The sequence below is a fragment of the Periplaneta americana genome, chromosome 16 (assembly GCF_040183065.1).
Source record: "Periplaneta americana isolate PAMFEO1 chromosome 16, P.americana_PAMFEO1_priV1, whole genome shotgun sequence".
In the NCBI taxonomy this organism is placed as follows: Eukaryota; Metazoa; Arthropoda; class Insecta; order Blattodea; family Blattidae; genus Periplaneta; species Periplaneta americana.
In genome coordinates this window covers 40,435,709-40,461,378 of record NC_091132.1, presented here as the reverse complement: position 1 = coordinate 40,461,378, position 25,670 = coordinate 40,435,709, and the positions used below count along the sequence as shown (strand labels likewise).

The 25,670-nt window shown below is 35.2% G+C and overlaps 2 protein-coding genes and 1 long non-coding RNA gene across 6 annotated transcripts in view; 1 reads left to right on the top strand and 2 right to left on the bottom strand.

Annotated features, from left to right (window-relative positions):
* Nucleotides 1-542: 542 nt before the first annotated feature.
* On the bottom strand, nucleotides 543-18,053 carry LOC138692202 (zinc finger protein 665-like). Of its 2 annotated transcripts, none has more exons than XM_069815289.1 (3): nucleotides 17,930-18,053; nucleotides 17,158-17,535; nucleotides 543-6,464 (listed from the first exon to the last, which is right to left on the bottom strand). In XM_069815289.1, the coding sequence occupies exons 1-3, from the start codon at nucleotides 17,972-17,974 to the stop codon at nucleotides 3,651-3,653; spliced, it is 3,237 nt and encodes a 1,078-aa protein (XP_069671390.1). In that variant the 5' UTR covers nucleotides 17,975-18,053; the 3' UTR covers nucleotides 543-3,650. The 2 variants fall into 2 exon arrangements, with proteins under 2 accessions (XP_069671390.1, XP_069671391.1); XM_069815290.1 differs by lacking the exon at nucleotides 17,930-18,053 and adding an exon at nucleotides 17,711-17,822.
* Nucleotides 18,054-18,082: 29 nt separating this feature from the next.
* On the top strand, nucleotides 18,083-22,448 carry LOC138692209 (uncharacterized). The gene is made up of 2 exons (XR_011330029.1): nucleotides 18,083-18,144; nucleotides 21,504-22,448. It is a non-coding gene; the product is annotated as an uncharacterized lncRNA (long non-coding RNA).
* The window catches only part of LOC138692205 (uncharacterized), a 58,158-nt gene continuing 54,237 nt past the window's right edge, over nucleotides 21,750-25,670 (bottom strand). For all 3 annotated transcript variants that reach the window (XM_069815294.1, XM_069815292.1, XM_069815295.1), the window contains one exon: nucleotides 21,750-24,310. In XM_069815294.1, the coding sequence (XP_069671395.1) occupies nucleotides 22,752-24,310 (1,559 nt within the window). In that variant the 3' untranslated portion in view covers nucleotides 21,750-22,751. The remainder of the gene's footprint in view (nucleotides 24,311-25,670) is intronic.

Sequence of the window (25,670 nt, the reverse complement as noted above, 5' to 3'; positions counted from 1 at the left end):
GTATAAAGTTATGGCAGTTCCCACAATATTGTATGGATGTGAAACTTGGGCTCCAACGAAAAAACAGAAAGATAGAATACAAACGGCTGAGATGAGGTTCCTCAGACAAGTTAAAGGGTGTACAAAACTTGATAGAATTAGATAGAGGATATAAGAGAAGAATTAAAAGTACAGCCTTTATTGGATAAAGTCACGAATTATAGACAAAAGTGGATTAAACACATGAATGGAATGAGTAAGGAGAGATATCCATTGTTAGCAAGAATTTATGAAACGTTGGGCTGATGAATTATGAAGTCGGAACGGGCAATTGCCTAATCCTTGGAGTGATGATGATGATGATGATTAATAAAATATTGGGTTCAAGTTACACTTTATGTAAGAGATGTACTAGATACAAGGAGACTTTGGTATTATACTTTACCAATGTTACAAGTAAAGAACTGAAGATATGTAAACAGATGGAAGTACACTTATTGTGAAATTTTATCTGGCATATACGGTACCAAAGGGATATGATATACCATAAATAACACAATGACTCGATAATTTTTCTTTGTTTATTGTTATTATTATTATTATTGCTGTTTTCCAAGTTTCTTTGTGCTCATTAAAACCAAAAACATTTCCTCCACACTCAACAGTGCACTATATATTATCACATCACTTGTCGCACCCTGAAAAACACCAGCTCTCAAATATATTAAAACATTTCCTAAATCTTCCTCCACTGCATAACTTCTCTAATTCATACAAAGATCAACAAAACGTCGAGTATGCATATGTACAAATACACATTATACACACATGAATCAAAATCCAATTGGTTTATGTGTATTTTATACAAAATGATAAATTTTATATAAATTATGAAATTATACATATATTTCCTTAGTAAGGTGTTGCTGAATGTGTGAAAAATGAGATCTGTGGTGAATATAAAATTGAGTATTGCCTTTTACTCTTAAACACAAATTCAGCAGCAAACGAAATGATGTCTATCTCTGTTCACAATTTCTCATTATAAGTGAAATGGAATTTACAGAGTTGGCTAACATCTCTCAGAAAATTTAGATTCACTTACGAACAACGCAAAGGGACTCATTTTTTATTATGTTTCCATCAAATCATAATTAGCTTGGCACATATTGCAAATGACTGGATTTGATAACATATATACAATACTGGGAAGACCAATGTCCTAGAAAAACGTCAAACAGTATACAGATTATTAGATGACATAATTATAATGACAAAATTCTTGAATACAAAACATGAGATATGATTAGAACTGAAAAGAAAATTAATTGCATAATTTAAGTTCATATTATAAAGCCACATAACATGAATTGTGTATTATTATTATTTTTTTCCTTCTCATTTGCTGAAAAGATCACTTCGTATAGTGTATATAATGAATCTAACTTCTACATTATTCACACTTCTCCCAACATTTTATCGTTTATTCAGGGTAATTGTAAAACTAAAATTTACCATTAAGTTAAATGAACTGACTCTTTAGAATCCTGCAAAGGATTTCATTTGGAAGCATGATACTGTAAAAACAAGACTATTTTGGTCCCTTAATAATCATGGTAAGAGCACCTCACTCTTTTGTGATAAAATTATTATTATTTTTTTTTTTAATTCTTGTCCCCACTCTTTCAACAAAGTAAATACTGATGATTTCTGGCTTCATAAATTACAGTGTGGGAAGTATTACAACAAGAAATACAGAAATAAATTAATTCACACCAACATTTTCTTTAAGTATAATGAACACTATCATATTACAGATTATTTTTCTTTGTATACAAATTTACACATAATCAGCATGGCGTGTTTACTTTCAAATATTATGTACACAATTCTTTCTTTTATCTTGCATCACAAAACATTGTTTCTAATAAAGCAGTACCTTAAAGTCAGAAGAAAACAAGTTATTATTTATAGATAACTGGTGCTTGATTGTGGCCATGTGTTTATTCTTTAAGTAAAAATCAATTGGTGAGTTTGTTATTAAGAGGAAGTACACTTACATTTGCATTACTGCTCTGTGAACCTCAATCTTTAGACAGAAAAGAATAACAACTTCTTTCATTTTTCTCAATATATCATCCATTTGCCATTCTCAGAGTAGATGATACTAATTTCACTTAAAAACTTAACGCTAATTAAACTATGTATTCAAAGAAATATTTAATGATCTATTTTATTTGAAAATATATCCTAAAAATAATTATGAACTTATTTCTTCACCTCACTTAAACTTAAAACAAGTTCGTAACAAACTTTTACTAAAAATGATTAGATATTATATTGTTCAGGATATACAGGCTGGAAGGGAATTTATTACATTAATTCACAGAGGTAATGATCAAGCCAATGCGAAGAAGTTTTGTCAAATAAGTTTTTGATACGTCCAATAGTTTTGAGAATATGAAACGTAACATGTTGCAATACTGCAAAGAGTAGCAGTGCTCCTTGATGTCATTGCTCCGCATTGGGAGTGAGTGTAACTCCATTCACTTCGCAAGACTTGCAAGAGGAGAATGTAAACAAAAACGTCTCATCAGAAATGTTTCGATCAAATTACTGTACACATGTAAAACTTAACACATTACTTGATGTTTCTGTAAACTAAATTTCTTTTCTAAATTAATTTACTTTTAATTTCTTTAAAGATAATTACTTAAATGGAAATTGAGTTACAGAATGTGTATTTCTAATAATGTTATTTTGAGTTTACATCATATGTAAAGGAATCTTTCATGGAAATAGTTTTGTTTTGCTTTTTTTTGTAATTACGTAAAAAGCAAAGAAATCAACAGATACTGTGAATGTTAAATAAGTTTCACGGTATTAAATTTAGAGTTAAAGAGGTTTTAACACAATAAAGAATGTTAAAAACCAAACAATTAGCGTAATTAATTCACGGAATACTTTATGTTTTGATGTACAATAATCTGATCGAAACTCATCTGATGAGACGTTTTTGTTTTCATTCTCTTCTCGCAAGTCTTGCGGAGTGGATAATTGAAGTTACACTCACCTCCACTGCGGAGCAATGACCTCAAGGAGCACTGCTACTCTTTGCAGCTTTGCAACTTGTTACATTTCATATTCTCAAAACTATTGGACGTATGAAAAAACTTATTTGACAAAACTTGTTCGGATTGACTTGATCTATTACCTCTGTGAATTAATGTAAATAGGTTCCCTTCTACCCTGTATATTTAGCAAAATTTTGAGAAAATATTATTTAAAAAGCTGTACATATTTTTTTTTTTATTATTTCAACTTATAACAAAACACTCTAAATTATGTCTATTAACCTCTGGATTTTAAAGTTTTTAATATATTGATCCTTTTAAAGCCATTCAGTTGGATGATGGAACAACAAATCCTGTGAGACATCATATTACAGTATAAAGAGATCTTAAACCTTGCATTAGTAACCATACATTTTAAAAACTGAAAAGAGATTTAATTACATAACTTATGCATTAGCCCTGGATCCCTGCTAGTCAATAACAAATCGGATGATATTCACTTATGAAAAGCAGTATGGGTATGATGTATTAAAATAATTTGAGTATAAAAGTTCAAATTTCAACCAAATATTTGATACCCGTGTTATTCTAGAAGTGTTACTGAAATAAAAAGATGGCAGCCTGACCAGCATCTACAATCTGTTCCTCAACTATTCCATCTTCAAATTTAGTTTCTGGCAGTTCATCATCTTGTTTGGACGAAGAGTTCTCAGGTTGTTCATTTGACAATTCACTTGGCTTCAGCACCATTTTATATTGACAAGGGGTGGGTTTAGCATTCAACATCTCAAAGTCATTGTGTACCTTCGCCATATGCCTGGCAATCTTAGTGCGTGTCGTGAACCCCTTTCCGCAGAGCTGGCAATTATGAGGATATTTCTTTGTATGTAAAATTATATGTTTGTGAAGAGTACTGCTTACACTGAAACTATATGGACAGTGTGGGCACTTGTATGGACGCTCACCTGTATGTGCACGTCTCATGTGCACTGCCAGAATAGAGGTGTGCTTGAATTTACGATCACATATCTTGCATTTGTACGGCAATGGGTCATCATGCCATTTCCGGTGCATTCGATATGTGCTGTTGGAAGAAAAGTTACGACCACACAGCTCACATGTATAGCGGATCTCTTTTGTATGAGTGGCCTTGTGTTCTTCCAACACGATCTCACTATGCATGCCTTTGCCACAGATTTCACAGTACACAGCATACTTTCCGGTGTGCACAGACATGTGGTATTTCAGTCCTGATGGTGTTCGGAATACCTTGGGACAAGACTGACATGGAAATTTGTTCTTATACATTTCATGTCTTCTTTCATGATTGAACAGTTTCATTGGGTCTTTTATTTCTTTCTCACAGTAACTACAATGAGGATCTCTATGAAACAATGTTTTGTGTTTTTCTAGCCTAGTTTCATTGAGGAACATTTTCTCGCATATGTCACATTTGTAGACGTACCTTTCAGGATGTGTAAGTTCGTGAGCTTTACACACTTTTTTATTTGAAAACACCTTCTGACAGAAAGCACACTGATGAGTTTCTGGATGTGTTTCTTCTACATGTTGGCGCAGATGTAATTTATCTGTTAATTCTTCAGAACATAAGGTACATTTTACACTTCCTGAACTCTTCTCGTGATTTCTTACATGCCTTTTCAAGTTATGATATGTTGTTAAAATCTTGGAGCAAATGTGGCATTTATATGTCTTGTCTTCTGATTCGCCATCTTGTGGATTATTATGTATATTTTCAAGATGAGTCCTCAATCGCATTTGTGTTAGAAACCTTTTATGACAAATATCACACTGATGAACTGCTCTCTCTGGATGAGTTAATTCGTGTTCCTTAAAAGCCCTCTTGTTCGTGAACTCCATGTTACAGAAAGAACAGTGCTGAGGTCCTGAGTGCTGATCTTCAAGGTGCTGTTTCAGGTGAAGTCTATCTGTCAATTCTTCATTACACAATTTGCATGTAACCATACCAGGGCAATTTTCATGGTTGGAAAGATGCCTATTTAAATTACTACGTGTTGTTAAAACCTTGTTGCATATGTGACATTCATACATCTTTTTCTCCAGCGCAACATGACTTTTAAAATGTCTTTTCATGTGACTTTCTGTGTAGGCCCTTAAGCCACAAATGGAACACACATACACCCTCTTCTTCACAGGGCTTGATGTTACATCTTTTGCATCATCTCCGATCTCATCATTTTCATTACTTCCACTCTCCTTCTTAATATCATCAGTTGCTTGGTTTTCTTCTTGCTTTTCACTACCTGATCGAATTTCATCCAAATACTGAGAAGGATCATTAAGATAATCATTGGTTTCACTATCTTCATTTCTATCTATGTCAGCTGACAAATGATCATCTTCATCTTTTGCAAACACTGCATTTTCTAACAGAAAAGAAGTTTCATCTTCCTGGTTTGGAAGTTCTTTAAAACCATTTTGCTCATCCTCCTTAGTTGCTTCATTTGTAGTGTCTGCATCTTCTTTTTCTTGAATGGTTACATCTTGAGGATTTTCATTTGCAGTAAAGTCTGTCTCTTTATCTTCACCAACAGGATTGTCAGCATGAAGTTGTTCAAGCAATTGTTCTACTTTGTCATAATCTTCTTCTTTCACAACAACATCTTTTTCTTTATCCTGAGTAAACCATTCTTCAACTGCCTCTTGTGTATGCACCTCCTCAGGCTGATCCTGATTCAGCCAGCTTTCATTTACTTCCTCTGCTTGATCTTCAGAACTGTTCTTAGATTCTATTTCTTCCTTAACTTTGAGAACTTTCTTAATTCGATGTTGCACAAAATGTTCCAATAAACTACTTTTTTCTTTAAATGTTAAATTACACAGTCCACACTTAAAAATCCTATGACTTTGCACATGCCTTTTCAATACATTTTTTGACTTAAAACGTTTAGAGCACACAGAACATTTATAAACAACAACTTTGTTATGTTTTCTGACATGACTATCAAAAACAGTTTTATCAGTGCTCTGGAACTTGCATGTATTACATTCATAAAAAGTGAGCGATGCTGTGGTGTCACATACTTCATTTCCTTGTAGCTGTAAACTCTGGGAGTAATGCACATTCATTATGTGTTCCTGAATATCCCAGTGGCTGTGGAATTCTTCATCACAATTTGAGCACTTAAAGTACATTTCTTTAGAATGTATTTTTAAATGCTCCATAAAAATAACTGAACTAGTTGTTTTATATTGACAAGAAACACATTTATAGCCCGTTACATCCACATCATCAAAACTTCTAGCTTCCTCAGCAATTTCTTGTTTGATGTCCATTTGGGTGGCATTAATTTCATCTTCTGAATACAACTCAACACCCTTGAATGCTTGGTAAATTTGCTGGTCATCACAGTCCGTACTTTGATGTGCCTGAAAATTAAATAATGCAATATAATGCCAAAGCTAACACATGCAAGAAATACACAATGCAACTATAAGCAGCAACTGTTTCAACACACTGAATTTTTACAACAGAATTATATAAATGTTTCGTTTTTCTCAGTGATACCCAAAATTCTCTGTGATGTCCGCTACTCCTTACTCATTCTTTGCTGCAAATCTCCTGCATATAACCTTTATTGGCTTCATGGTTCATGCGAATCAGAGGAGTGCAATGATTCCTAATAAAGGAGTATCACTATCAATGAGGACATTGGCGATCAGGCATTTATTTAATTCTGAAATTCTGTAGCCTGCCAGGTATAAAGAGAAAAAAAAAAATGTAATTTTAAGTCAAACCATTCCCTCTGTACAATTATTATAAAGATACAGGTTATAGCACAATGTTCGACTTTTACATGTTCTGAAAATGGAGTGTTATTGTTTAGACTGTCTGCACTCACTCAAGACATGTAGTATAAGAAAACAGAAAACAAAAACATATTCGACACACTTATGATTCTCCCTTCTTTTTCATATGTTGCACAAGACGCAGATCATTTATCATTCTTGTGAAGGAATATTTCTGTTACACTATGTTGTTGAGTAAAGCAAACAGTAATGAGAAAAGAGGGACAAAAGGTTGTGTTTTACGATAACAGCCATGCATACAATATTGGTATTTAGAGTTTACGAGTTTTGTTTAATATCCCAGCATTCTTTCTCTTTTAACAGACAAAAGGTTCAGTCTTGAGTCTTTTATCAATTGAAAAAACTCCTTTAACTCACCGTATCTCAGAAACCAGTAAAGATTTTGAATACCATCAACTTTTAAAAGCAATTTCCATTCTTTCTCAACATTTCTCTTGATTATGACTCCACATCTAAAGTGAAAAATAAAATAGTTTGTTGCTTACCAACTTTTGAAGGTGTAAATGTCTATTTTGAACATATCACTTCGAAGTTACTATTTTTTTTCCTCTCTCTTTTCAAAAAAAATTTCGATTTCGAATGTTTTTCTATGCTTTCCTTAGACATTGATCTATCTATCATAAAAATTACAGCACGGTTGATTGACTATCATTGGAGCTATGACATGATAAATGTTAATGAAGCTGCAGAGATCTTTTATTTGTTCTTGTCATATGTAGGAGATTTTCTGGTGAGAATAGTACTGTAGACATGAATTAGCGACATATTTTAAAATTCTTCTCTATATATTTCAACTCGACCGTGACTACAATAATTAAGACTTTGTAGTACTATTAAGATTTTATTGACACATTTCATATTCTAGCTGTAAAGTGATGTATGACTACCAAGAATGTAAACACACAAATTCCACAATTTGGGACATCTGGCCGAAATCTACGGCTGACCACTAGGATCCAGAATACAAAGCACAGGTTAAATTAAAAATGCAATATGATTGCGGAGAGAATACGGAACAATGATAAATTTAAAAATAAAGTACAATTTGATTTCAGAGAAACATGAGATGAAAATACATTGAAGAGTAATGAAATGAATTTAAAAAAATTACATAGTATTATACAAGTGATAGTGTAAAATGGATAATGAATCTCTCAATACCATTAGACAAATATCATACAATACAATTCAAGGGACTGAATTTTCTAAATCCAGAACAAAAATATTTTTAATTTTTTTCTATACTTCGTTTAAATAAAAAAAATTAAGTACCAGTAACATTCATTATTAACTTTATGCCTTACTTACTTACAAATGGCTTTTAAGGAACCCGAAGGTTCATTGCCGCCCTCACATAAGCCCGCCATTGGTCCCTATCCTGTGCAAGATTAATCCAGTCTCTATCATCATATCCCACCTCCCTCAAATCCATTTTAATATTATCTTCCCATCTACGTCTCGGCCTCCCTAAAGGTCTTTTTCCCTCCGGTCTCCCAACTAACATTCTATATGCATTTCTGGATTCGCCCATACGTGCTACATGCCCTGCCCATCTCAAACGTCTGGATTTAATGTTCCTAATTATGTCAGGTGAAGAATACAATGCGTACAGTTCTGCGTTGTGTAACTTTCTCCATTCTCCTGTAACTTCATCCCGCTTAACCCCAAATATTTTCCTAAGCACCTTATTCTCAAACACCCTTAACCTATGTTCCTCTCTCAGAGTGAGAGTCCAAGTTTCACAACCATACAGAAGAACTGGTAATATAACTGTTTTATAAATTCTAACTTTCAGATTTTTGGACAGCAGACTGGATGATAAGAGCTTCTCAACCGAATAATAACACGCATTTCCCATATTTATTCTGCGTTTAATTTCCTCCCGAGTGTCATTTATATTTGTTACTGTTGCTCCAAGATAATTGAATTTTTCCACCTCTTCGAAGGATAAATCTCCAATTTTTATATTTCCATTTTGTACAATATTCTGGTCACGAGACATAATCATATACTTTGTCTTTTCGGGATTTACTTCCAAACCGATCGCTTTACTTGCTTCAAGTAAAATTTCCGTGTTTTCCCTAATCGTTTGTGTATTTTCTCCTAACATATTCACGTCATCCGCATAGACAAGAAGCTGATGTAACCTGTTCAATTCCAAACCCTGCCTGTTATCCTGAACTTTCCTAATGGCATATTCTAAAGCGAAGTTAAAAAGTAAAGGTGATAGTGCATCTCCCTGCTTTAGCCCGCAGTGAATTGGAAAAGCATCAGATAGAAACTGACCTATACGGACTCTGCTGTATGTTTCACTGAGACACATTTCTTTTATTTAGAATGTTCTCTTCTACTTTAGAAGAAATGGCTACAATATTACGCAAAAATAATGGTGGGGAACTGGGGACATTTAACGGAGGTGACATCCAGCATATTTTCCTAAATTTTTACATGTTAAAATCACATATTTATCCTGAAATTCAGTTGAAATAAAATAATTGAATGTTTCTGAATTAATACAATGATTATTTGAGTCATCACTTACATAAAGTATATTTAAAAAAAATTGCCATGGACACAAATTTCCACTTAATTTCAGAATTAGCCATACTGTAAAATAGGGTGAATAGGGACGAAGTTTTATTATTTTTTATTTCTTTGTGTCAAAGAGTAAATATAATAAATAAGAGTGTTTATTTGTTCACTCATTAAGAATGAAAGCATAAACACTCTTATTGTTATATTTAATCTTTGACACAAAGAAATAAAATATAATAAAACTTTGTCTCTATTCATCCCATTTTACGGTATGTGGAAAAAGTTCTGTACCCGATACATGATTTTCTGGGACCTGCATGAGATGATTATCCTGGCATATGCTGCTTCAAAAAGTACGGCCAATACTCGGAAGTCTTATAAAGCAATTCTGAAGAATCACTTGTTACCCAGAAATGATAAGTAAAGACCAGACTTTCTGAAAAAGTTCATCCTTCAGCATGAGAACACTTCTTCTACACAAAGCATGAATTGATGTCACAGGATTTTTTATCGTGTTCGAAGTGGGAGACCACAAGACATCTATCCTGTTCACCTGATGTTGTCCCCTTGATTTTTGGCTGTCTGACACACTGTAGCTCTCACTTCGAGGAAGACAACAATAACATCGAGATCCAGCTTGGGTTTCACATATAGCAATATCTAAAAATATTTCTCAAAGTTCTTATAAAAACTGTTATAAAAGTGAATTGAGCACTTATGTAAGTGCATAGAAAAAAAACACACATATTTTTTAGAGAATTTTTATGCTCTAATTTTGGACTGCATTCATGCTTCCTCATTAAATAGGTATTATATTTAGTGATTAATAAAACTGCTATTATATGTTAAGTTAAAGTATGTCGAATTGCCTGTAATTATTTCTGAAGTCTAATCCATCCTCTTATTAAGGGAAGGATTATTTCCCATAATGTTCAGTGCAATTTTCTAAGTGAATATCAAAGATTTGGATGTCTATAGAAAACAAGAAAAGTAATATTTGGTATGTATACTACACTTTCTGACACACTCGGCTGACATTTTAATCATTTCAATTTCCAAGGAGGAGGATGTTCTCTCATAGATTACATGATACTTAAGAGCTGAAGAACAAGATTCGATATAAAATTGAACATTCTGGCCAAGAGTTATTTGTTTGTGTCGTGCAAGTTTCCAGAAGCAACTTCAGCAGTGCATTGCAAGTGGAGATTACCTGAAGGGTATTGTTTTTAAAAAATAACTTCGTGTAAATAAACAAAATCCAAAAAAGTTTTATCACACTTTAAAATAGGGTTGCAAGGAGTAGTGAAGTGCATTCCATAACCTCTCCTACTCACATCCCATCTTCACCTTCCCGTGGTGCAACCTGTTTTTAACAAACGAGGCTCTGGGGACCAACTCCATAAAAAATTGAGGAAATGTCATGTCAGCATGCTGACCTACCATGACATGCACCAGCACCCCTAAGTGGTGAAGAGGGGTATGGTCATTGGAGTTGTTAGACAATTCTCCTGGCTAGATCATATGGATCTGCTAACCAATAGTAGGTGTAGTCCTCCAGACAGTTTGGGATTGTGTGTACGTGATATAATAGCCATAACATAAAAATACGGTACCTACAATAAAATAGTTATACTTTTTGCTACATCAGTCTTCTATATTGGAGAGCAAGACCGTTAATGGCTTTATTGTCAAGAACTCAGCATTAGTCAGACTTCCGAAACTTTATCTTGCACTTGGCCAATATTCAGAGTGGTAGTAGGTTGCCTCGCTGTATTAGCATTATTCGTTTGGAAAGAGCAGTTGAATATACTATTATATTACATGTAAAGGTAAAGGTATCCCCGTAACATGCCATGAAGGCACTTGGGGGGCATGGAGGTAGAGCCCCATGCTTTCCATGACCTCGGCACTAGAATGAGATGGTGTGGTCGGCACCACGCTCTGGCCGCCTTTTACCCCCGGGAAAGACCCGTTACTCAATTTTATAGGAGGCTGAGTCAGTCTGTAGCCAGCTGCTTTACCAACTGAGCTACCCGGCCGCCATTATATTACATGTACATAAATTAAATAAACACAACAGAAGCAGGAAATATACGCGTTTAGAAGCACAAGATAGATGTACGTTTTTCTTATTCAGAACTACTGATGTTTTACTGGAAATGCAGTAGGCTATTGTGGGTGAAGTGCTGTTCTTGCATGCACAGTCTTCCTTCTGTGTCTTTTAACGTATTTTTCTTTCACACACCAACGGTCGGAGAACACACAGATAAAGTGTCAGATGTCTAACAATACTTTAAAATAGTTCGCTCAAAATATTTCATCTTGTATATGCTCAGTTTAGTAGTCTGAAACGATTTAGTTTTCAAACATGGCTTGCTCAGTACTGTATCTATAGGAATTCTGTAACTTTAGTGTTAAAATATGTTCGTCCTTCACACACTAATATGTCAGTAGACGCAATATTAGCCGAATGGCTAAAGCATCAGCTTTTGACGCTAATAACAGGGAGTTCGAATCCCAGCAGATTAAAGTGGAATTTGTAATGGGCAAAGACAGTGCTTGATAGTATGTTTATACAAAGTAATCCCATTATCCTTTCAGGTATTCCACCATTGCTCCAATACTTACTTACTGGCTTTTAAGGAACCCGGAGGTTCATTGCCGCCCTCACATAAGCCCGCCATTGATCCCTATCCCGAGCAAGATTTATCCAGTCTCTACCATCATACCCACCTCCCTCAAATCCATTTTAATAGTATCTTCCCATCTACGTCTCGGCCTCCCCAAAGATCTTTTTCCCTCCGGCCTCCCAACTAACACTCTATATGCATTTCTGGATTCGCCCATATGTGCTACATGCCCTGCCCATCTCAAACGACTGGATTTTATGTTCCTAATTATGTCAGGTGAAGAATACAATCCGTGCAGCTCTGTGTTATGTAACTTTCTCCATTCTCCTGTAACTTCATCCCTCTTAGCCCCAAATATTTTCCTAAGAACCTTATTCTCAAACACCCTTAATCTCTGTTCCTCTCTCAAAGTGAGAGTCCAAGTTTCACAACCATACAGAACAACCGGTAATATAATTGCTTTATAAATTCTAACTTTCAGATTTTTGGACAGCAGACTGGATGATAAGAGCTTCTCAACCGAATAATAACACGCATTTCCCATATTTATTCTGCGTTTAATTTCCTCCCGAGTGTCATTTATATTTGTTACTGTTGCTCCAAGATATTTGAATTTTTCCACCTCTTCGAAGGATAAATCTCCAATTTTTATATTTCCATTTCGTACAATATTCTGGTCACGAGACATAATCATATACTTAGTCTTTTCGGGATTTATTTCCAACCCTATCGCTTTACTTGCTTCAAGTAGAATTTCCGTGTTTTCCCTAATCGTTTGTGGATTTTCTCCTAACATATTCACGTCATCTGCATAGACAAGAAGCTGATGTAACCCGTTCAATTCCAAACCCTCTGTGTTATCCTGAACTTTCCTAATGGCATGTTCTAGAGCAAAGTTAAAAAGTAGAGGTGACAATGCATCTCCCTGCTTTAGCCCGCAGTGAGTTGGAAAAGTATCAGATAGAAACTGGCCTAAACGGACTCTGCTGTAAGTTTCACTAAGACACATTTTAATTAATCGAACTAGTTTCTTAGGAATACCAAATTCAATAAGAATATCATATAAAACTTCTCTCTTAACCGAGTCATATGCCTTTTTGAAATCTATGAATAACTGATGTACTGTACTCTTATACTCCCATTTTTACTCCGATATCTGTCGAATACAAAAAATCTGATCAATAGTCGATCTATTACGCCTAAAACCACACTGATGATCCCCAATCCATTAATAATAATAATAATAATAATAATAATAATAATAATAATAATAATAATGTGTTACAACAAGAGCAATAAGTACTATTTTTTTAATTCATCGTATTTTAGATACAGTATCGAAATCATTAGGGTGATCTCCTGACTGTTCCTAATTATTTACATTTATGCTGGGAGGTAGCTTGTGTATGATGCTGCACTCTCGTTATAACCAGGATGAGCAGCATGAAAACAAATTTGATTTACAACTATGATAAGAAGAATAAAGGTGTATGATGTCTTGTGTAATACTGGGCGTTATTAGTTCCTAGTTTTCATATATACACATTTTTGTGAGAATGTGCCTGCTTATAAAATGTTTCAACAAATCTTCTAATGATAACTGGGATACTTTCCACTTTTAGGTCCTTATGTACCTGTTCATTTCTCGTGTATCACCCGCTAAATTATGAATTACACACAACACTTTATTTTGCACTACTTGAATGGGATTCAACATTATTTTAGGTGCATATCCCCATACTGTTGGACCATACAAAAGCATCGATCTAATCAGTAATTTATAAATTGTCACTTGTTTTGGATGTTGGCAATACACATATTTTTAAAAGGGGATATATTTGTACCAAAATAGCCTAATAAAAACTACTATAGCAGCAAAAAGAACTACAGGTTCAGGACATCACTCATAAATGGGGACACTTGACGCAAAGACAAGTACTATCCACGAAACTTTTCTTGATCATTCTTTTTATAGGACAACGGGGCCGGAGGGAACTACTCCCATCTTACTTACGGCAGTGCTGCCAACCAAAGGGAACTCAACAGATAGCAACCCTTGCCTCTGATTGAGGTTCTGGTTGATATATGTATACATCTATTATCAGGCAGTACATCTCCCTTTACGATATGTGTCAGAGGAAGAACAATTGTCTGTATGCATCTCAAGTCTGATTAGTATAATATGTAGCTAATCAGCGATGTATGCAATGGAGGGAGAAGGGAACTGGCCACTCTTATCTCCTGGCCTAGTCGCCTCATAAGTGGTGCCTTGTCGATATCACTTGTGAGGTTCAGACCTGTCTTCGGACAGTTGACTGAACAATAGTAACCCTGTTCCGAACCGTTCTGAATAAAATAAACATTTTTAGCTCACAACTGATATACATGCATTGAAGTATAAAGAGGCACTACCTTCACTCTGATTAAGAATAATAATAATAATAATAATAATAATTGTTATTACACAATGCAGAACTGCATGCATTGTATTCTTCACCTAACATAATTAGGAATATTAAATCCAGACGTTTGAGATGGGCAGGGCATGTAGCATGTATGGGTGAATCCAGAAATGCGTAGGCCTATAGTGTGTTAGTTGGAAGGCCAGAGGGAATAAGACCTTTGGGGAGGCCGAGACGTAGATGGGAGGATAATATTAAAATGGATTTGACGGAGGTAGGATATGATGGTAGGGACTGGATTGACCTTGCTTGGGATAGGGACCGATGGCTGGCTTATGGGAGGGCAGCAATGAACCTCCGGGTTCTTTAAAAGCCATTTGTAAGAAAGTAATAATTTTTAATATATATTATTTTAATGTACCGAAGTACATATGATATTTCCATGCAGATATTCTGCGTCATCATACGATGACGGTGTGGCTTAGTGGATAAAGCATCAGCACGTAGAGCTGAAAACCCAGGTTCAAATCCCGGTGCCGGAGAGAATTTTTCTCCGTTCCATTACTCTTTCATCGAATAATTTTTAAGCTTACTTCTTTTTTCAGAGTGTATTATTCCACTGTATCTATTAAACAACAATCAGTAACCACAATATTCAAGGCTTTGCAATTATATCATCAGATTTCACAGTATATATGTATAAGATTCAATTTTAGTGTTCAGTGATTGCCACTCCTTGTCAACAAAGATAACCGAACCTTACTGACTGAATACTATGGAGCTGAAGAATCAAGAAAAGCTTTGCGGATAGTACTCAGCATTGAATAAAAGAAAAGTATATACCTACTGTAAGAGTCTAACTTAGGCAATTATACAATATATATTGACTGGGCTGTTATACAATGTATGAAGGGGAAGATTATATAATAGTTTTTATGTTTTATTAATACACTGACTGACTGGCAAAAAAAAAATAAAACTAAATTAAATAATTTGCAATACTACGTGAATTATCAACCTAAGCAATAATTATAATGTCTCATTAAAGTGTTGTGCTACTACTGCAACATATGCTCTTGCAGCTTCTTGCAGACAAGCTTTCAGTTGCAGATAGCTACTGATCGTCCATGACAGTTAAGTATTTCTCTTTTGATGTCTGTTTTTTTTTTTTTTATTTTAGTAGGTTATTTTACGATGCTTTATCAACATCTTAGGTTATTTAGCGTCTGAATGAGATGAAGGTGATAATGCTGGTGAAATGAGTCCGGGGTCCAACACCGAAAGTTACCCAGCATTTGCTCATATTGGGTTGAGGGAAAACCCCGGAAAAAACCTCAACCAGATAACTTGCCCCGACCGGGAATCGAACCCGGGCCACCTGGTTTCGCGGCTAGACGTGCTAACCGTTACTCCACAGGTGTGGACTTTGATGTCTGTTTCAGTCCTCTAAAAAAATGGGTGGAATGTTCTCTAGACAGTAAAAATATTGACATCAAGTACACAACCAACATATCACAATATTTCGTCCACATTTTATTAAAAAAAATTGTTCTTGCAGCTTCTTGCAGACTTTAGAGTATATTACGTGGCAGAATTCAGTTTTATACTAACTGGAAAACCTGAAAATGTGCAATTTCATTAAACAGTAATAATGGGTATGGTGCAGGTTATAAACAAAATCTTTAACACATCATAAACATTAAGTTACTGAGACTGGAAGGACTTAGTACAGAACAGTTTGAAATGTTCTTGGGTGCAAGAGGATCATAAATTACGTTCAGGAGAACATTAGATGAATTGCAAAATAACATATGACAAGAAATGGTCAACATTTCGCAAGCAGAGTTGCAACATGTGAATAAAAATTTGTTATAGCCTATTGCTACAACATCTGTCACGAAACAAAATGAGAATAATTTCAACAGCTTCTTTGAAAGGGTAAACAATGTTAGGCACGTTTAAAATTTGCAAAAATTTGGTACTAAGTTGCCTTAATCGTTCATCTCATTTAACTTGTTGCATAAGAATATGTGGGTGCGTCACATCAATCCATCGAGCATAGACTGAGCGGGGACTCATGGTGCTGCAGAAAATGAACTCAGGTAAAATGATTGCTCTGTATAACATCTAATTGAAGCAATTATTAAATTGGATAGGAAGTAATGATGTTGTAGCCAGCAGTTGGGTTGGACCCACCCAAAATAGGGATATTAATAAAACGATGCATGTCGTGTCTTTCTAAAGACGGATAAACTTTTCTTTCAACAGTTATACTTACCTTGTTACTTGGAATAATATAGGCCTAGCCTACTGTTATTGTTCATGAACTGTTTCTTTGCTTATTTGTTTTCTAGACAAGTTATAGGCCCTACTGTATGGTTAACAATTAGAATTATAGAGTTTGACTGGAAGGTTGTTCAATTTAAATAGTAGCTGTCTACACCATTATCTTGAAGTATTCTGAAACAAGTTTTAGTTGCGCTTTAAATATTTGTGTGGAATGTGGAAGAGTGTAAGAAGAAGGATATACCAGTAATTAAGTTAACTTTGGATGGCATTAGTCAATCGTACCAGTAAGCTCCATGCTACTGTCCCTAAATGCACCACTAAAAAAAAAGTAATAGGCTTAAATGAGCGTGAATTATGAGATATAGAGGGGGGGAAACTGCACTCCCTTATATTTACCTCTTCTTCTGTCCCTTTTGTGTATGTGTAATCCGCATATTCCGACTCATTGTCCTCTTCTTCATATAAATTATACTTCATTTTTAAATATCCAGTCAAAGCTTTTTTAACAACTGACACATCGACTTCCAATTTATCAAGCCGTACTATTAAAGCAGAGCATCGACTACATAATACATCATCAGATGTAACTATAACCATGAATCCATCTCCCATTAACTGTCCAATTTTTGTTGGTAATGCAATTTTTGAATAGGGAGCACTGCTCATTAGAAGGGGAGTGCCTTTATCACAGACCACATTGTCACAAATAAAGCACTGTGATGTAGTATATGGAGTAAAACGTCCATTCTCCTCTGCAAATCGATATTCTGGCATCTGAAATAAGACAAATTTACATGCATCATACATAATTCTACAGTTTACTACAAAATATTTCCCATGTTTATAAATAATTTTATTTGGATACAAAGCCTCCAATAATTCTTTCAGGTTATTATCTATCTTTTTAATATGTATACATATTTTCTTGACAACGTAAACTCCTTCTTACAAAAATATTACACATTAATCAATTAACATGTAACTTCACAGCACAGTGAAGATTTACTTCATTTCTGTCATTCATATTGTCTGCGAATTTGGGATGCTTTCCTTAGTTCTCAATAGTATAGGAGCAGTCTCAGCATGAGAAAAACCCTCGAGTGAACTTGTGATGGTTTGTCGTAAATTATTATACATACATGCACAAAAGGTGTGTTTAAAATACTACCTTGCCATATCTACGAGATAACCTCTTCTCGGTAATGAAATTCATTGCTTCAATTAGAAATAACTTTAAAATAAACGTATTCTCACGATGTAGTAGCCATTTTGCTACTTTGTGTGATGTTGGCCATCATATTGATTACGTCACTTGTAAACATCGATATGTAGTCTGCAATCTGGAGTGGAATGGTTCTTCATTTTATGTAGCAATGAGTATAGGTATTAATTTTAATTATGCTCCTGGCTGTCATAGCACTCTTGTTTTGTACTAAACCTATTCATAAATAGCCTAGAAAATATTTTAAGTAATTTGCATTTTGCAGCATTTATTAATGATGTGCCATCGAGGGAAGCAGGTTCCTAAGGTTATCCTATCATTTTGCCTCATTAAACATTATTCATTAAAATGATAATCTTACTATCACATTCAGTTTGACCAAATCTATTTAAGATTTTCTGTTAAAAGTAACTTGTAGAAGATTGGAAATTATTTTGGCGAACGGGATTGAATCTTAGATCTCGTTAGTCGTTACGCATCCCACACGGAACACCTTTGATTTGTGTTACGTTTTTTCACGATGAAACAGAGATTAGCTCATTGAACTTTACAAATATACAGTACGTACATCTGGAAAAATAAATGAGCGAGTTTTCACAAGGTCGAGGATCAATTACAGGTTAGGTTTGGTTTGTTCAGTCAGTCTTTTGGTGGCGTTCCCGTGGTTATCGTTTACTGACATTTTTTTCGATTAATACACATACACACCTAAACTGGGCTCTAACCTTAGAGAAATACCACTGCCCCTGTATGGAAGCGCGCCCCCATTTTCAGCTTTTCTCCTTCAAAATTCTTCTAATTTCATTCAATGGAATGATGAAAAACAGTGTGTGAGAAATGGGCAACAGCTTTGGAGGTCACAAATTATGTTTTTCCTCACAGCCCCAAATTCCCTTGCGAAGACGCGAGATAGTGTAGGCCTACCTTTTAACTGTTTCTTCTTGCATTTCTCCTTCTTTCATTGCAATCATTCCACACAGTCAAGCTGTAACCCACAACCACTGTTTAAGCTAGGAACAGATTCCTTTTCCCCCCTTGGTTAGAATACCTACCCTTCTCTATGTTATGACCTTAGTGTCGATTGGGCCCTATTTTATTATAGTCACTTAATAGCCAATTGGCTAGTTTCCTAAATTGAGGCAAATCATCCTGCCTGTTGCTTTCCATGATTTTCCCAAAGTACTAAGACAAATATTGGGATAAGCCATGAAGGAAAAGGGGCCATGGACGGATGGACCTATATACTCTTCATCATAAATTTAGACATTTTCCAAATTAAAGCTTTCACAAATTAGTGCCTTGGTTTTTGTATGTCGCCTTGGAAACTTCTGAGTGAACTTCCTTCACTCACCTAGTCCAAGGATTCAGATACCTTGTCTAGCAAGGATAGTGACACCCTCTCTTACCACTTGCTCTGTCTAGACTTTTAAAATCTTCAGCGAACCTGTCCTGCTATTGTTCGGTTATGCTGCAAATCGTGCTTTGGACATCCTCTCCCGGTGTGGTGACTATTAAGTTACATTCATTTTTCTGCTTTTCTCCAAAATTTTTTTGAGTTCCCTCAATTAAGTTGCCCTGGGTAGCGTAATCAGTGTAGCGCTGGCCTTCTGTGCTCGAGGTTGCAGGTTCGACCCCGGCCCAGGTCGATAGCATATAAGTGTGTTTAAATGCGAAAGGCTCTTGTCAGTAGATTTACTGGCATGTAAAAGAACTTCCGGGACAAAATTCTGGTACACCAGTGATGCTGATATAACCTCTGCAGTTGCGAGTATCATTAAATAAACCATAATTTTTTTTCACCCTCACCCTCAATTGAACTGTGAAAAATGAAGTGAGGCAAATTATTAATAAGCTTGGAGCTCACATACATTCTTCCTCACAGCCCCAAATTCCCTTGCAAGGATCATTTACTTTTTAATTACCAGTACCTGAATGAATGTATTTGTTAGGTGAGGTGGCACTTCACATTATTAGTATACAGTGCTGTCTCCCCATTTTACAACCCCTTTCATACAAGTCATTAATTATTTTTAATTTGTTGTTACATTGTTTCGACTGTGTCTTTTCTTGTCTGTCATCATTTCTTTCACTAACCTTACTCCTCACCCATTATTGCACCAAATTATTATACTTATAATTCTGCACCTCCCCCCCCCCTCCTTTATTGCACGTTTACCCTCACTTCACATCTCTATCTATTTGCACTTTTAAACTTCACTGCTAACTTTTCCACATTTCTACTTTATTTTACGTTTTAGTTTTATTTTCTCTTGATTTATTTCCCTCCACATCATTTCCTTAAGTCATACTGCTTTTTCGCCTTGTTTTCCCCTCTTCATTCATCACTGCTACCTGAATTATCTCCTACCTCCATTACTCTACTTCTCGTCAGCCTCGATTTAGTTCTTAGTTTCTTCACTCGTTTCAGAATTGCCCCCCACTGCTGTCCACTATTTTCCTATGATTGCACTAAGGTCATGTGTTGTTGCGTCTGCTGAATTCCAATTCGTGTCACTCCTATTTCATCTTCAGGTGATGTCACTGCCTACTTCCCGGGAACTTTTGCTGAACTCACCACTTCACTGTTGTTATGTACACTAATCATACTTTTGTCACTAACCTCGCCTTTAGACATGATATTCTTGATTTTTTTCCTTCAAAGTTTTCCTGTTTCTTTCTCTTTCTTCTGAGCCTACATCCGGATCCTTTAAGTTACTAGACATTCCTCTATACTAAAATACAAATTGTTTATCTTAATTTTGTCATTCCAAATGATGCATCTTGTTCTGTTATCTAATTATTGGATAGGATGTATTCATCCTGATTGTGGTACTATTCAGTTTATCCTTAAATCCATTCTAACCTAACCTAAAATTGCATATCAAGTATAAAAGACATTTTCGAAGGGATGTCATAAATCCCATGTTCGTTTCTTTCTTTTAACAACTAAACAAGTATGCTAAAAATAAGAGTTGAGGCAGTTGGCTAATCAGTTATAAATTATTGCTTACTTTAACAATAGCATATTTAATCATCAAATTAATTCACAGATGGTTTTATATTATTCTGCTTTTAAGACAGTAAAACTACGTAATGTTGCACTTTTTCTTCTTCGTAATAAAAATAAAACAAGAGCCACTTGTGAATTGATCTGAACATTAAATACTGGTATGATATGATTAAAGTATCCAGTAAAATATCTAGGTACCGGTATACATTTAGATAGTAAACTAATTTGGAAACATCACATTGAATAAAGATTAAAGTAAGTCAAACAGAATTCTGGTAAAGTACGATTCCTCATTAACAGAAGATCAAGTGTACAGACAGCACAAAGATCCTGCTGTTCAAGACATTAATCAGACCCATGATAACATATCAATGCCCACTTTGGAGTTGTGCATCGTATTATCGTCTAAATAAATTGCATATCTTTCGAAAACAAATGTCTATTATCAGGTATTAATGCATCTTGGTACATAAGAGACCTCTGCATGACTACTCCCATTTTTGATCTCAGTGCCTCAATTGGTTGGGTCACTGGCTGAGAAAAAACTGCCTACTGAAGGATGCACTGGAAGGAATGGTGAAGGGTGAGAGTTCCAGGCAGAAGAAGATATCAAATGATAGACGACATTAAGATATACGGATCATATGTGGAGACTAAGAGGAAGGCAGAAAATAGAAAAAAAAAATTGGAGAATGCTGAGTTTGCAGTGAAAGACCTGCAGAACATTTATATATGTATATATTAACAAGAGAAAAATACCAATATTAATTAATTTAATTTGTAATTACTAATTTATTTACAAAGAGAATGCGTTTTATGACAATACATTCAATAACAGCCATAATTGTGTTGTGTCTGATGAAAATCATCATTATGAAGCATAATGGTATTTTATAAATATCAAAACTGTAGATAGAAATGTGATGTCATGATTCTTAATTTCAATTTTATGTCAGTAGGTTCCAATTGGTACAATGGCTTTAAAAATGAAATTGTTTTAGGCAGTCTACTCGCTAACACAAAGTCACAAGAAGAATGAAGAATAGCACCTTTATTAGGTTACTTCATGGTGTTTTCTTTAGTTAATTTTTCCTGCATTCTTAGGCTCTTGTGAACATAAATTATTCACTGCTATTCACAATATAATGTAAAGATATATCCATCATAACTCCTGGTTGAGGAGTGCTTGCAGCATCCTTGTGATTAAGACACAAAAAAGAATGTACTTTTGAACGTTAAAATACTGTAAAAATGGATAGACAAATTACAGTTTTATAATGTTGATCCAGGTACCATACCTCATTATTATTCTACCAGAAAATATACACTTTATACGTAATATAAAGGAAAATACTGGCGAAATTATCTTTTGTAATCAGTATCATTTGTATGAAATTCGTTATTAGAATCTTACTGAATGATAAACGTTTTTAGCAGTTAGATAGGCCTACATGTCACACAAAATACCTACCGGTATTTGAAATTAAGATCTGGATCAAATTATACCGCAATTTGTCAAATAGACCTATCTTATCTATCATTTCCGTCTCATTGAAGTTTAGTATTTCATTGGTCTATATACTGACTTAAAGATAGTTCTCTGCATTGAGCTGATCAAGCCATATTTGGCTATGAATACTGGACTAGACCATATCTAGTTGAATTGCATCCAACTAGCTTTCGTTCAATCACCTAAACTTGATATTGACTAAGTGCAGTTCTGCAGCAGTGCAGAAGATGCAATAGTCTTCTTAGTCGTTAGTTTGATGAAAGGGAATTAGTATTATAACGTCGTTGCCTTCCATTGGTCAGAAAGTTTCCAGATGAGTTGCCAATAATATCCTCTTCATCTTCAAAACTTAAACTATAGTCAAGTGTGTTCTGTTTTCTTTGGTGTTTTGGTGAACGACTAAGACGAGGAGATCTTGTTATACGAGGTGATCTCTTGTTCATCTGTTTTTCTACCCATTTTAACATAGTAAGCACAGCATCTGGTCCTTCCAGTCTGAAATTTGCGGCTGTTCTCACTGTAGGTGAAGAATCTACCCTAAAAGTGCAAGCAATTCCGGACAAAGCCTGCATGGCTGCTTCAGTACCAGCATATACAATCCGAACTCTTTCAGACCAGTCTGCACCATACATCGTGCGGAGAATGTGTATACAAGCCCGACCTTGATCCCATTTCACTGGTGGCTTGGCTTCAATTGCCATGTGTGCCTCATGAGGCTGGAACCCTGCATTCTGGAATATTTCACAAGCTCTCCTTACGATTTCATCTCTCTGTTGTGGAGGTGTCTCTCTGTAATGGAATGTGAGCAGCACACCTTTGTGCTCTACCCAAGCTCCGCTGTGGCCTACTTCTTTCTCCAGTTCGTGTACCAACTCCCGGAGCTTTTCAGCAAACTCAAATGGCACAGGATGAACAAATTTGGTTCCATCTGGATGAAGAATCTCAATTCCGTGACTTCCCGCATATGTTAATTGATCTAATCCCACCATCCTTCTCACATTTTCTAAGCTTCGGCCTGATATGATGGCAATGTTCACATCTGGCATATTAGATAATCGTTCTAGGACTCGCTTGGTTTCGTCTGACATGATTGCCAAGTCAGGATGGGAGGTGAGTGGTGCCAGGGTCCCATCGTAATCTAGAATGAGACTTAATTTACAAATTGTGTCAATATGATTGTTGAGATACTGATCAAAATCATCTAGTGTTAGTGGAGTCATTTTTGTAGATAGAGGATCGTCTTCATCATTATTGACTGCTCCCATTGTAGCAAGAAACGAATTCATCCAGTGATTGACATCCATTTGTTGCTCTCGATGACGAAGCTGCTTCATTCGCACTTCTCGTTCATCTAGGGGCATGTGGAGGGCTCTGTGTATCGTATCAGCAGCCTTGTCGATCTCATACGGGTTTACTACTAGAGCTTCATGCATCATTCCGCCAGCACCGGCAAATGGTGACAAAATGAGGACTCCAGGCTCCCTGATCTGACAAGCAACGTATTCTTTGGCTACCAAGTTCATGCCATCTCTTAGTGGTGTTACTAAAGCAACAGCAGAATCACGATAGAAAGCAGCTAATTGTTCCTGTGTTACTCCACCGTAAATATAACGAATTGGTGACCAGTTGGGCATAGAAAAGCGTCCATTGATGCGACCCACAAGCTGGTCCATCTCCTCCTTAAGCTGGCGGTACTCTCGAACATCTGTACGTGAAGGCACAGAGATTTGCAGCAGTGTCACCTTCTCCACATGCTCTGGGTATTTCTCCAGAAGACGTTCAAAAGCCAGAATTCTGTGAACTAGACCTAAAAAAAAAAAATCATAATTAATTCTTATTAAAATTTTATTCAGATTTCATTCTGTTTTATCTACTCAGTATCATACTATTATGCATCATTCAGATTTTGGTAATCTGTCTTCAGAATCCTCTAGTTTGAAATAAATTTTGGTCATTTGATGATACAGCATAATGTAGGCTTTCTACTTGGCAATGGATATGACACTTAAATGTGAAAATATAATCTGTTCTTGATATTTTCAACAGAAATCTCACTAGAGGTTTTTGATTTATCTAGAGAAAATTAGAACTCGAGTGAGATTTAATTGACTATTACACGATTAGAAGAAATAAAGTACTCTAATACAATAAATTCTATTTCACAAATGTTGGCTTCGCCAAAACATTTGAACAGGGCCGCCATTTTCAGTTGACTGTCTATGTGGTGAACAAATGACGATTGCAAAGCATGTTTTATAGTACCATAAAGAATTTGTAGTTTTGTAATATTGGCAAACAAAGAAACAAATGGTAGGAGGGTGATAAAAACAGAAGAAAGCATATAAAGATTAGAAGAAATAAAGTAGGCCTACTCTAATGCAATAAAATAGATATTAATTGATTTACTAACATTCTATTTCACTAATGTTACCTTCACCAAAACGTTTGAACAGAGCCGCCATTTTCAGTCGACTATCTGTGCAGGCAACAAATGCTAGGGAAGTGATAAAAACAAACAAATGCTAGGGAAGCGATAAAAATAAACAGAAGCTACGTAAGTGATAAAATTGTGCTATAAGCAGCCATGATTGGTTCAAAGGCGTCCCTTCATACCATTTTATTGGTCAAAAGTAGTATGACATAGTAAAAGTGTACAGTAATAGTCTATTTAAATACATTATATCTTTTTCCATAAATTCACCCTCTCTTCCCCCAGATAGTTGTCTTACGTAATTATGCTGATTTTAGCTGATTTTAAAGGGTCCCATAACTTATTCAGCATATTATTTTGTTGCCCATTCGACTTTTGTGATGTATTTTAGTTCTAAAACTGCACCACTACTGAAAGTTTGTGAATTATTCAAATTTCTCATTAGAAATTCTGTTCACTAAATAACCAACTAAAGCTTCTGCAATATTTCCGTGAATTTAAACATTTCCTGTAACTTTGGAAGACAATTTTAAAATATGAAACATTGAAGTATTCTATCTGTTAGACATTGTTTAATTTGTTATTAAACAAAACTGCTGCAGGAGAAGTATTTATAGAGAAATTGAAATGTTCTTGTTATTACTCCTGTTATATATATGCCTATACAGGTTTACTTGACAGCTTCGTATATCTCAACTATGATATAAATAATTATAAGCTGTATGCAAATAATTAA

Excerpts from the sequence above, each read along its gene's own strand:
- LOC138692202 (XM_069815289.1), bottom strand. The coding sequence starts at position 17,974 with ATGAATTTCATTACCGAGAAGAGGTTATCTCGTAGATATGGCAAG. Across the intron at positions 17,536-17,929 it reads TATCTCGTAGATATGGCAAG|ATGCCAGAATATCGATTTGC; the intron begins GTAGTATTTTAA and ends GTCTTATTTCAG. Across the intron at positions 6,465-17,157 it reads CAAAAGGGACAGAAGAAGAG|GCACATCAAAGTACGGACTG; the intron begins GTAAATATAAGG and ends TTTAATTTTCAG.